General features: G+C 37.0%; 1 protein-coding gene across 2 annotated transcripts in view; it reads right to left on the minus strand.

Annotated features, from left to right (window-relative positions):
- Nucleotides 1-12636, minus strand: part of esrrga (estrogen-related receptor gamma a) — a 129167-nt gene that overhangs the window by 65502 nt on the left and 51029 nt on the right. For both annotated transcript variants that reach the window (XM_063006930.1, XM_063006929.1), the window contains one exon: nucleotides 798-926. In XM_063006930.1, the coding sequence (XP_062863000.1) occupies nucleotides 798-925 (128 nt within the window). In that variant the 5' untranslated portion in view covers nucleotide 926. Of the gene's footprint in view, nucleotides 1-797; nucleotides 927-12636 lie in introns of those variants that run through there.

Below are 12636 nucleotides of genomic sequence, written 5' to 3' on the forward strand. Positions count from 1 at the left end.
CCAGAACATGACAGCGTCGACGGTCGAGCAAGCTTTATGCCACCCGCTAAGGTCTGTCATCACCACTAATTACAAATTAAGACGCCCGACCTGGTTGGGCGTCCAAGCAAATGCAAGTCTCTGCAAACTTATGACCTGGTTGGACGTCCAAACAAACACAACTGTCCACATACTTTTGACGAATAAAGATGCCGGACAACGTGTTAACTGGCACCGAAGAACACCCCCCATCATGGTTCGAATTACGAGTGGGATTAAGAGGGGTTGGACCTTTGTAGTTAATACTTAGGAGCCCCTCCCTACACAATAAAGAGGTAAAAACAGCACAGGTGTGGCAGTAGTTAGCTAATATGTAAAGTTACTCTCCTTCGCCTCCCAAATCATTACTGTATAATTCACACTCTGGCCATGAATTTGAAAACCCCAAAATATATAAAATAAATAATTTAAAAAAAAATAATAATAATAAAAAAAAAGAATAAATAATAAAATTTATAATAATAAAAAATAATAGAATATGAAAAACGAATGAATAAATAATAAAATAAAGAAAACAAAATAACAAAAAAATTAATAAATGAATAAATAAATGAATAATACAGTACAATGAATAATACAATTATAAAAATAAAATAAATAATAAACAAAAATATAAAAAATAAAAAATAAATAATAAATATACAAAATAAATAAATAAATAAGCCATGCAGCAAGCAAAGCAAAATAAGCAAAGCAAACCAAACCAAAAAACAACAGCTTTTGGCTTTTGATGATTAGATTTTTTTTCCATCTCTTACCTTTGGTTATAGAGCGCGTGCGCGTCGCGCATGTGACTGGCCTCGGCGTTGTAATGCTGTTGCATTCTCCATGCACCGCATTTGCCGTACTTATCTTCGCTATTAACCTGGGTCTTTGATATATTCATTCTACAAAACAAAAAGGAAGAAGCAAGAGAAGGAATGAAAAAGAGAGGCCGGGGGGCAGAGAGATACAGCGAGGAATTCGGCATTAAAGAATATCGACAGACAATGACGTAACCCCGAACCACCATTCTTTAACGAATTGGCTTTAACGACCACTTTTCCCCCGTCGAGTTGATAGCCAGGAATGGAGAACGTGGGGAGCTTTTGTTAGCGCCCGGCGTTAATTGAAAACCTGTGACGTTTTTAGTGCCGGCGTGGTTCACTGCTCAGCCGGACTGCTACTGGGGAAAGTGTACGTCAGGCCGAGGAACCCGCCAGCTTTTACGGGCTGCCAGAAGCTGATCAAAGTCAGGAGTCGATCTGTGTCAGACTTAGGCAAATGGGACGGTGACGGATTCTGGCTTTGTGTGCGTCCAGTGAAATGTTTAGGCAAAAGCAGGCAAATGAACTCGGCCCGGGGCGAAGCCACATGCAAAGCGAACCGACGCGGGGCGCTGTCAATCAAAAGGAAGCGAACAATAAGGCACGAGCGCCGACTGAAGAGGAGCTTTTTCCTCTTGCTCTTTCCTCTGGCCAGATGTTTATATTTCAACACCCAATGATCTCAGATTTTTAGACGTATAAAGGATCACGCTGATTAACGACGCCTGGCTCAGATGGCAAATAAGGCAGAGTATCTCAGAAGTCCTCTGGCACAGTGGTTCTCAATATTAGACAGGAACACACTGTGTCCTGAAAAAAAAGACATCAAAAGCCAATACTTTTCACCCGAGCTGGTGAGGTAAATCATTCAAGAAGGAAATAAGGGCGTGAAAAGGAGCGCCTGACGTACCAAAAATAAAAAAAAATAAAGCATAAAGAAGCAAGGACAACAAACATGCACACAAACACACCACATACACACAACCGACACGTCCAACCAGCTCATGGTTACGTGTCCACATACTTTTGGCCACATAGTGCATAATACAAAATCTCTCAAGTGGCGCAGCAGTAAATCATGATGACCTATTACGACTGAGATCCAGGGTTCTATCCAACAGTCGGGCGTCTAGACGGACGTTATTGCCTGTATCTGAAATCAGGGTGGCAGAACAGCCAAGCCTATAAGGACTTAAGCAAGGCCAAATAAAATCCAGGGGTCGAGGGTTTGAATCTTAGCAATTCTATCAGCTGACCGGGCACCTACACAGACCCGAATGGCTAGCGTTTGCCAAGTGGGAGATGACGATCGATGGCGCCTGCACAGAGGCGGTGAATAACGGAGAGCATTGCGTGAAACCGTCTCGTGCAGGTGAAAAGAAGCGGCTGGCAACTGCACACTTGTCGGAGGGGGGCATACGCTAGGTACAGGGTCTGCAGCAATACAAAAGATGCAACAGGGGAACTGGATATGACTAGATGTAGATTAGATAGAGAATGATTTTGTAAAGTACATATAAAATAAATATAAATAAAATAATAAAATAATATCAAAATAAATAAAAAATAAATAAAAATATATTTAAAAAATAAATAACAAGTAAATAAACAATATGAATAAATAAATACAAAATAAATAAAAATACATTAAAAAAATTAATAACAAATAAAATATTATGAATAAATAATTAAAAAATAAGAAAAATAAAAATAATAATATGAATAAATAAAAATAAGTAAAATAAATAAATGATATGAATAAATAAAATAAATTAAAAAATGAGGAAAAAAATGGTACAAACAATAAAAATATGGTACAAACTGGATTATTAATTAGTACATTATTAATCAGTCATATTTCTTAGGACATGAGTACAATTCTAAGCAAGTGTGGATTAAAAAATAAAGGGAAAAGCTGAACCTTAGGGCTACCAGAACCCGTTTCACTCTCCCTTCAGAAGTGCACACACACACACGCACCCCTCACTCGAGCCAGGATTACCACACAGGACAATGAGCTGATTTACGCCGTGTGTGTGTGTGTGTGTGTGTGAGCTGATGCTCACTGACTCGTTCATGTGTCGCCGGTCCATCTGTGAATGGCGGAGCTTTGATTGATAGGACAGGTAGCATTCTCTCTCCGACGCCCGGCCCACGCCAGGCTTCCATTCTTTCCTTTCTCTCTCTCTCCCATGCATTCTCACTGTCTCTCTACCTTTAGTTTTTTTAGGCCGCTAATTACCTCCTGCGGGCCGAGTCTGCACACGCACACAGCGCCCCACACACACACACACAGTGTTTGAGCATTCCAGCATACACTGTACGACAACGCTGAACACAAGACGCGCCCGTTCCAACCTAATCCATTCCTATAAAGAGGACAATTAGTCCACCTGAGTGCCACGTCCTGCTAATAAAACCCGTCTAATCTCATATTATAATCTGAAAAATAATATAAAAAAATATAAAAATAAATAAATAAAATAAAAAATAAATGAAAAATAAAATAAAAAATAATATGAATAAATAAAAAATACAAAATAAAATACAATTTAAAAATTAAAAATATATTATGAATAAATAAATAAAAATACATTAAAAAAAGAAAAATAAAATAAAAAATAATATGAATAAATTTAAAATAAAAATACATTTAAAAAAATTTAAAATATATTATGAATAAATTAATAAAAAATAAATTAAAATACATAAATGATATGAAAAAATAAATAAAAAATAAATAAAAAATGATAAATAAATTTAAAAAATGATAGAAATTAAAAATAAATAAAAATAAACTTAAAAATTAAGGGAAAAATAGTACAAACAATAAAAAATATAGTACAGAACAGTGTATGCAAGACGTGCCTGTTCCAACCTAATCCCTCCCTATAAAGAGGATAATTAGCCCACTCGAGCGCAACGTCCTGCTAATAAAACCCGTCTAGTCCCAGATTATAATCTAGAGGCAGGCGTCACAGGGCGAGAGCTGGGTCCGTCTTGCTGTACGATAAAAAGAAGTGGAGTTTCACCCCCGGCACTGACTGGGACAGAGAAACTGGGAAGGAGCTACAACAACGAGACCCATGGTTCCGCATTATGAGTGACAGTTTTGGTACTGTAACTGGTACTCCTGTCCTGTGTCAAGACAAAGATGGTGCCCGGCTGGTGTGGGCTATGCCAGGAGCACAGAACCTAAAGAGAACTGCACAAACACTTCAGGGGTACGTCAGTCGGACTACGCGGGTACTAGATCCAGTTCGACGGCACGGGTACCTTATGCATCCTGTGTGTACTTTCCTGTTTAAAAGTATGCACACTACAAACACACAGAATCCAGTACGAACGAACACGGACGTAAATAAAAAATAAATAAATAAAAATACATGAAAAAATAAAAAAATATTAATGAAAATAAATAGATAAAAAAATAAAAAAATAAAAAAACATAATATAGAAAAATACAACAAATAAAAGTAAATTTCAGGGTTTGGATTTTGTAATGCAAATACAAACACGGGTATTCGAACGCTGCTGCTGTACGTAAAGCCAAAGATCAACTGTTCAGGGTTTGACGTTTCGATTTGGATAACAAATTTAAACTTACAGTGAAGTAAATTATAAATAAAGTATTTAGCTTAGAGAGAAACCAAGGACTTCACGTCACAGCTAATAAGAAGCAACGGACGTGACTAGTGGGTTTCGTTCGACCCTCGCTCAATGGACCCTCAATTTCAAGAGCAGAATGAGACACAGCCCATCGCACCGTCCAGAAAAGTAAAGAACAGAACAAACTGGAACCACCAGAATCCGTCCTGATATTGGAGGGACGGGAGCGGACAGGACCTGTATGAGGAGTGTCGGACCCTGCTGTACGTGCAGGAAAAAAAGAGAACCGGTCATGACAAAAAGGGGGGAAGTGTCGAGAGCTCTCGTTCACACACACACACACACACATACACACACACACACACACACACACACAAATGAAGTATGATAGGACAGGGTGTCGAAATATTTCACTGTCAGCCGCCGAGCTGCACGGCCATTCATTTCCCACTCCGAGCTACAGGACAGTGACAATTTCATCATTTAATACAAGATCAGTGAAGGAAAAAAGGAAAAGGGGTGTGTAAAAGGGGGGGGGGGGGGGTAGGGGGTTAAAATAGGGGTATCAAAATCAACCGAGGATCCGCATTATGTGCCTAAATTCTGTACCGACATGTACGCAGAAGTAAAGCAGAAAATAATAAGCAGCACAGTGAAGTCCAGTGTCTACCTCTGGCCCTTACCTGACCCCCCCCCCCCCCCCCCCCCCTTGCACCCCCCCTTACTTATGTCCTGGTCTGTTAAAATAATATATAAAAATATAAATACATAAAAAAACATTTAAAAAATAAATTACAAAACAAAAAAATATTAACAAATAAATAAAAAATAAAAATTAATATGAATAAATAAAAATAAATAATTACAAATAAATTAATATTAATAAAAATAAATCAATAATAAAATATAGATACATTTAAAAAATATATAAATAAATAAAATAAAAATATGAAGAAATTAAAAATAAATAAAAAGTAATTTAAAAAAATAAATTAAAAATAAAATGAATAAATATAATCAAATGAATAAAAACTAATAAAAAAATTAAAAAATATGAATAAAAATAAATAGACATTTAAAAATAAATAAACAAAAATATGAACAAATAAATAATAATGACTAAATAAAAATAATACATTTGAAAAATAATATGAATAAATAAAAAAATGAATAAAGATGAATAAAATAAATACATAAAAAATAAATAAAACACAAAAAAGAATATGAATAAACAAAAATAAATGAAAAAATAAATTAAACAAATTAATAAAAATACATCTGAAAAATAAATAATATTAATAAATAAAACTAAATGAATAAAATAAAAAAAATACAAATAATATGAATAAATAAAGAAAAGTAAAGCAGTTCATAATAATTAACACAGTGAAGTTCAGTGCCTACCTCTGGCCCTATTTTTACACCCTTATCTGACCCCCACCCCCTCGTCCCGGTCTGTATTGACCCGCTGTAACTCAATCGGCCCGCGCTCTGAGCCTGGACGCACCTACTCCACGCTCCTCAAGAGCACGAGGAAAAAAGCGCACGAGTGGAAGAACGAGCGGATGAAAGACAAGAGGAACGGGGGGAGATCCACAGGGAGCGCAGCAATCGAATCGGGAGGGGTGAAGGAAAAAAAGCAGCAGACGCTTTAACATACACGACTAGCTGAAGGTTGCGCAGCGTTGGTAATTGGTAATTATCGTGTGGAAATTGGTTCTAGTCTCAGTCTCAGCTGGCGAGAACCTAAACAACCCGAAAACACCCCCCCCAACAAAATCCTATTTTTCTTTAATTCTTTGTTTCTTTTTTTATTTTAAGTGATGGATGAGACATAAATCATACAAATTGACACCTGCATCATGTGATTTATTTTTTTGGAGGGGGATTTTTCTGCACATCAAAAGCTAAAGGCCACCTCGTGAACAAAAGGGGCAAAAAACGACCAACCGTGCCACTTTCACTTTTACGACCTCGACGTTCCCTTTTCTGTCCCGGAAGACAGACCGGACGCTGAGGAGAGGAGGAGGTGATGGTGTCTCACTCTCTCTGTCTCTCTTTTTGTTTTTACGTCCGGCTAATTACCCTCGAATGCCTGGGACGCTTTTGGTCCGGGGGAAGTGAGCGGCCGAGCCGGGGTGGGTGGAAGTGGGACAGCAAGGACCCTTGATTTCAATGGCAGAATGAGACACAGCCCAGTGCAATGTATAGACAGAGAGCGAGAGCATCATATTGACAGACGAATTAAGTGAATGATTTTATAAGCAGATTAAAAGGATTTTAATTCCCCCAATCGCCCTTCATTCCCGGCTGATCCCTGCCCGCCTGTCCCCGTCTCTCCCACCCCCCCCCCTACACTCACCATCCCACCGAAATAAAGCCAGAAAAAGGTACAAATACCCTAAAAATCGAACCGTCACCGCTGTCTGATAAAGTACTTGACGGGGTTATTAATTGCAGGTTATTATAAAGGTAATACAATTAATTTGGCATTTTATTTAATGGGATTCGCATCCAGGGTGGCGTATTTTAAGTCAATTTAGGGAAAGTGCGTGACTAGGAGCACAAAACTAGACTGTATATTATAAAACTGATAATAATAATATAGAACAATATATATTAATACACCTATATAAAATAGAAGAGTATATATATATATATAAACACACACCAATCAGCCATAACATTAAAACCACCTCACTGTCCATTTTATCAGCTCCACTTACCATATAGAAGCACTTTGTAGTTCTACAATTACTGACTGTAGTCCATCTGTTTCTCTACATACTGTTTTAACCTGCTTTCACCCTGTTCTTCAATTCAGTGGTCAGGACCCCCACAGGACCACCACAGAGCAGGTATTATTTATGGTAAATGAAGCTGATAAAATGGACAGTGTGTGTAGAAACAAGGAGGTGGTCATGATGTTATGGCTGATCGGTGTATATACACACATGACACACACTTATCACGTTCTCCTGATTTAACACCCCAGGACTTGTACCTATGGAGAACCCTAAAGGATGTGGTGCATCGTATACACGTGTGTATACACATTTTGGACAAAAAAGGTGTCCCTGAAACCCTAAACGCTTGCAAATCCAGTGTGGCAACATGCAGGGAAAGATTAAAAGGAGCATGCAAATGGGACGTCCGCGCGGGCCAGTAAGTGGGTGTAATTATGATAATAGCTAAACCGCCACTTGTTGTTATTGCCACTGTTATTGTAATGATTAGAATATGGCCAGTTCATTTGAATGGAAGGGGGAGATCAAACAGTGAGGAAAGCAGCAAATTAGGAAGGGTGGGGTGTGGTAGGCTAAGGAAAAGCAATATATATATGTATATATATATTACATTTAATTACACGATTCATTATGATTCGTTCATAAATATCCGCGCATTTTGACTCCGATTCAATTCAGTCGACTGAACAATACAAACTCTGATACAAACTTTTTATCATGGTTTTTTTTTTTTTTTTTTTTGTGGGGTGTCTGTAGTGTCCATATTCACCCCTCCACACACACACACTTACACACACACACACACACACACACATATACCGTCTTTAAAGGACCATAGATTTGTTTCAATTTTACATGTGAGCATGTAACATAAGGTCGCTCCTGTAAATGTAAATGTACAAGTAAAATTCACTCTTTCAAACAGGTAGTCTGTATGCATGGATTTCTATCTATCTATCTATCTATCTATCTATCTATCTATCTATCTATCTATCTATCTATCTATCTATCTATCTATCTATCTATATACAAAAAGTTGTAATAATACATTTCTATAGACATGAATATGAGGGATGAATATAAGTCACCTTTAAACATCTTACTACACATTGCTACTGTAATTCAATTCAACTATAGATAATAGATAACGTCTATTAAAGTGTGTACAGATTTTTTTGCTCCCCTCTTTCCCCAGTGTATGTATATTTATATTTATATATATATATATATATATATTTTAAACCTGACACTTGGTTTATTTCAGCCACTTTTACATATTTATATATTTCTTTGTATTAAATCAATATATTTAATTTTATTTTAATTTAAAGGCAAATCTATTTTTAAAAAATATATAATTCTTTATTTATTTGTTTATTTATTTGTATTTTTCTATTCTTTCAGCCTGAACACTTTGTGTACAAGACTTAATTTAGAGAAGAGAAAATAATGAAATGAATGAATAATATATATATACCTGTAAATATATATAATATATATATAAAACCATATAAGGTTAACCGTCATTACTTCTTGCTTTTGCTTGCATGATTCTTTATTTAATATATATATATATAATTTTCTAGATTCTATTCTTTCAGACTGGATACTTCATCTTAGACTCAACTTATAGAAGAGAAAAGAATTAAATATACATTCATATATATATATATATATATATATATATATTTATATATATAATCATATAAGGTAAAAATAAAATATATATATATATTTTTAATTTTCTACATTCTATCTTGTGAGACTAGACACTTAGAGTACATGAGCCAACAGAGAAGAATATATATATATATACATTGATAAATAACCTTATATATATAACCATATAACGTTAACCTACATTATTATTGGTTTTGCTTTCATTATTTTTTGTTTAAAATAAAAATAATGTTTTTTTTTTTTTCCAATTTTCTAGGTTCTATTCTGTCAGACTGGACACTTTTGTGTATAAGACTTAATTTAAAGAAGAGAAAAGAAAAGAATTAAATATAAATAAATAAATAACCTTATGTATAACCATACAAGGTAAACCGTTATTACTTCTTGGTTTTGCTTGCACGATTCTTAAATTCCTTCACAGTAAAAAATAACTACATTTAATTGATTTAAATAAAGTTAATTTCTTACTGACTGGATTTTTTTGTACATAAAAGCCAGTTTACTAATTACAAAATATATGGATAAAATGTATTTTTTTCTTTGTAACCATATAAGGTAAACCTGTAAAGATGAATAGGATATGCATATTAATAGGATTCTTTAATTGTTATGTATAAAAAACATATGTATTTTTTTTTTATTCTTCCGACACACACTGTTGTTTACAACCAATTTAAAGATATATAGAATTTATAATAAGTGTAATTTATTCTAACCATATTACCTGCACTTATAATAATAATAATAATAATTACTTTTGCTAACGCTGTTTATTATTCCACAGACTAAACACTTCATAGATAAGGATCTATCCTAAAGACGAAAACGGACTATTTTTTTTACTATATAAAGTACAGCTTTAATAACATATTTATATTATTATTTATTTATTTAATTATTTTGCTTTTTTAATTCTTTAATTGTGCATTTCATTCCTTCAGTCTGGACACTTACTGCACTTGAGGAATGAAGGATTTCCAGCGTGCAGGGTGCAAGGTGAACCTGAAGTAATGTTTGGACGGGTTGCCATTCGCGTGTATTCGCGCTACGTTTACTTATGATATCTGATCAGGACTTTAACATCCACCTGACTTCCAAAAAAAATAAATAAGAAAATGGAGCACATTTACAAATCTAGAGTTTAATTTAAAACGGTTTAGACACCTGGATTGATGCCTATATATTATGTCTACATATTATAGACGAACTATTAGAGGAATATATTCAGAACTGATTCTTTACCCCGAAATCAAGAAGAAGTGTCTTCGATCATTCAAAGAACTCTTCAGTTCACGTCCCTTTCAGTCCGGAATCAATGCAGACGGAAATAAACCATCAGTATTTACAGTAAAGTCTAAAGCCACCATATGAACGATTCCTCAAATGATTCCTTTACAATGCAAAGTTTAAGGTCAGCACGAGGCAAGTGACTCCCTGGCTCTTTGAGGCACCCGACACCGGACGAGCGAGACCTTGCTCGGGTTTGTCCCGCAGTCTGGACTAGCATGCTGTTCTTCCCAAGGTCAGCGTCCACAAGTCTAGAATTAGTCTCGTTCTACCAGGCAGATGGGACGAATCAGATCGGAACTTTTACCCATGCAGTCGCGCTACCTGAGAGACGACGACCTTGCCTGGCAAGGCATCTTCCCAACAGACGTACCACTAAGTGCAGGAACACATGCTTCATATACTTGACAACACAAGCACAGGTACACACGACCAGCACGAGCACAGACACGGATACACACACACACACACACACACACACACACAGGAATGAAAGAAGACGTAAAATTTACCTACTCTTGGTCAGAGTGTAACGAGAAACACTCAGGGATGGAAAGTTCTACTGAATCCATTTGCGCCCAGTGACCATCGTTTGAGCGAGCTCTTCTATAAATCAAAGTTCTTTTCTCCCCTCCTGTCTCTCTCTCCTCCCGTCTCTCTCTTTCTCTCGCCGTCCCGTCGCTCGTTCTCTACTCTAGACTCGAGACTCGGCGCGTTCACCAGCCCGCGTTGTGCCGGTGACAAGCCTATAGGCACAGCCAGTTGGGACCGAAAGCTCTTGCGCTCTTCTAATCAAGGACTTAAAGCCACGCTTGCTGCTCATGAATATGAAGCGAGCCTTTGCATATGCAGTCCCTCCGGGTCCTCGCCGGAGCCAGATTGGTGCCCGGGCAGCCAATTGTGTGAGCGCAGGGACGGACAGAGGAGGGGGGAGGGAGGAGACGGGATCAGCCCGGGCCAGTCAGGATAAAGCAGGAGGAAGGGGGGGAGTAGAACGAGAGTAAGAGAGAGAGAGAACGGGAGGTAGTATAACGAGACAGAATGGTGAGCTAGATATATGGAGCGAGAGGGGGATTTAAAGAGGCAGTGCGTGTCCCGCGCCGCTTATCGGCTGTCAAGCGGCCAGATAAAGCCGCTCACTTTGTTGACGCGAGACGTTGTAAATGAAGCCGCGCGCCGTCCTCGGCTACACAAGTCAAGGAAAGAATTTCATTAAGCCGGAGCTCTGTGGTGACACGGGCAAACGTCGGCCTCGTTGTGTTAGCGTCTGTGGGCCTAAGAGTGGCCCGTACGCTCATCATAAGCATGCTGGGATCCGTGAGAAAACATCAAAGACCCCCCTTTGTTTTAGGATGATTGGGCCGCGTGTGATTTGCGTGTCCGTGTGGACGCGTGCCGGCATTTCCAGCCTCGGCGGGGGAGATATTGCTCCGCGCAATTCCCCGCCGATAAGAAGATTCAGGGGCCGTGCTGGGCGATGGATGGCTAACTATTGTGTCTGCCCCGCCACACGATTGGCCTCCCCAACCGTCTCCGGCCTGCTTTTATGCTCCTGGCTCAATACGCAGCGGAGCTCAGTGTACGCGGAGTATGATCAGGGACAAAGGAGACAGAGTTGAAGGCAAAATGATGATAAACAGCGCTAGCAATTATGACCGGTCTCTAATACCACGGTACTCCTATACTCGACCTGATAAACATGCAAAGATTTAGAAGATTTAGTCTGACGGAAAAGGAAGAGCCGTTATATCAAGATCGGCAAAAAATAAATAAATAAAAAATAAATAAATAAAATAAAAAAATAAAAAATAAATACAATAAATAAATTATAAAAAATAAATAAAGTAAATACATTAGAAATAATTAATAAATTATGAAAATAAATAGTAATAAATAAAATAAACAAATAAAAAATAAGTACAATATATAAATAAATGAATAAAATAAATAATTTAATAAATGAATAAAATAAATACATTTAATAAATTACAAAAATAAATAAAATAAATAAATTATGAATAAATTATAAAAATAAATAAAAAAAATACAATAAAAAATTAAATACATTATAAAAATAAATAAACAAATAATAAATAAACCCTAACCTATCCGTTAACTAGATTATTACTCTAATGCATGTGCTGACATCATACACATTGTACTCATGTAAAAAACTGTCCACTGTGACGTCCGCAGGCAAAACGAGCCCGTCGACCTCCGACCCCACACACATTTCAACTTTAAGTAAAGCTTTGTTTTGTTTGAAGTATGACAGGCAAAACAAAAAGCCCCGGCACCCACACTCACACACAGAGTACTCATTTGCTTCCCTTTTGAAAAGTTGCTCTTCACCTTGCCTTTGTGCAGCATGAAAAGACTGGATGAGGTGGAGGTTTGCTCAGCTGACCAAAAAAAAGAGAGGGGACAAGGGAGGGTTGGACTAGAAAGAGACAAAATGTGACAGAACT

This window comes from Trichomycterus rosablanca, chromosome 13 (assembly GCF_030014385.1).
Source record: "Trichomycterus rosablanca isolate fTriRos1 chromosome 13, fTriRos1.hap1, whole genome shotgun sequence".
In the NCBI taxonomy this organism is placed as follows: domain Eukaryota; kingdom Metazoa; phylum Chordata; class Actinopteri; order Siluriformes; family Trichomycteridae; genus Trichomycterus; species Trichomycterus rosablanca.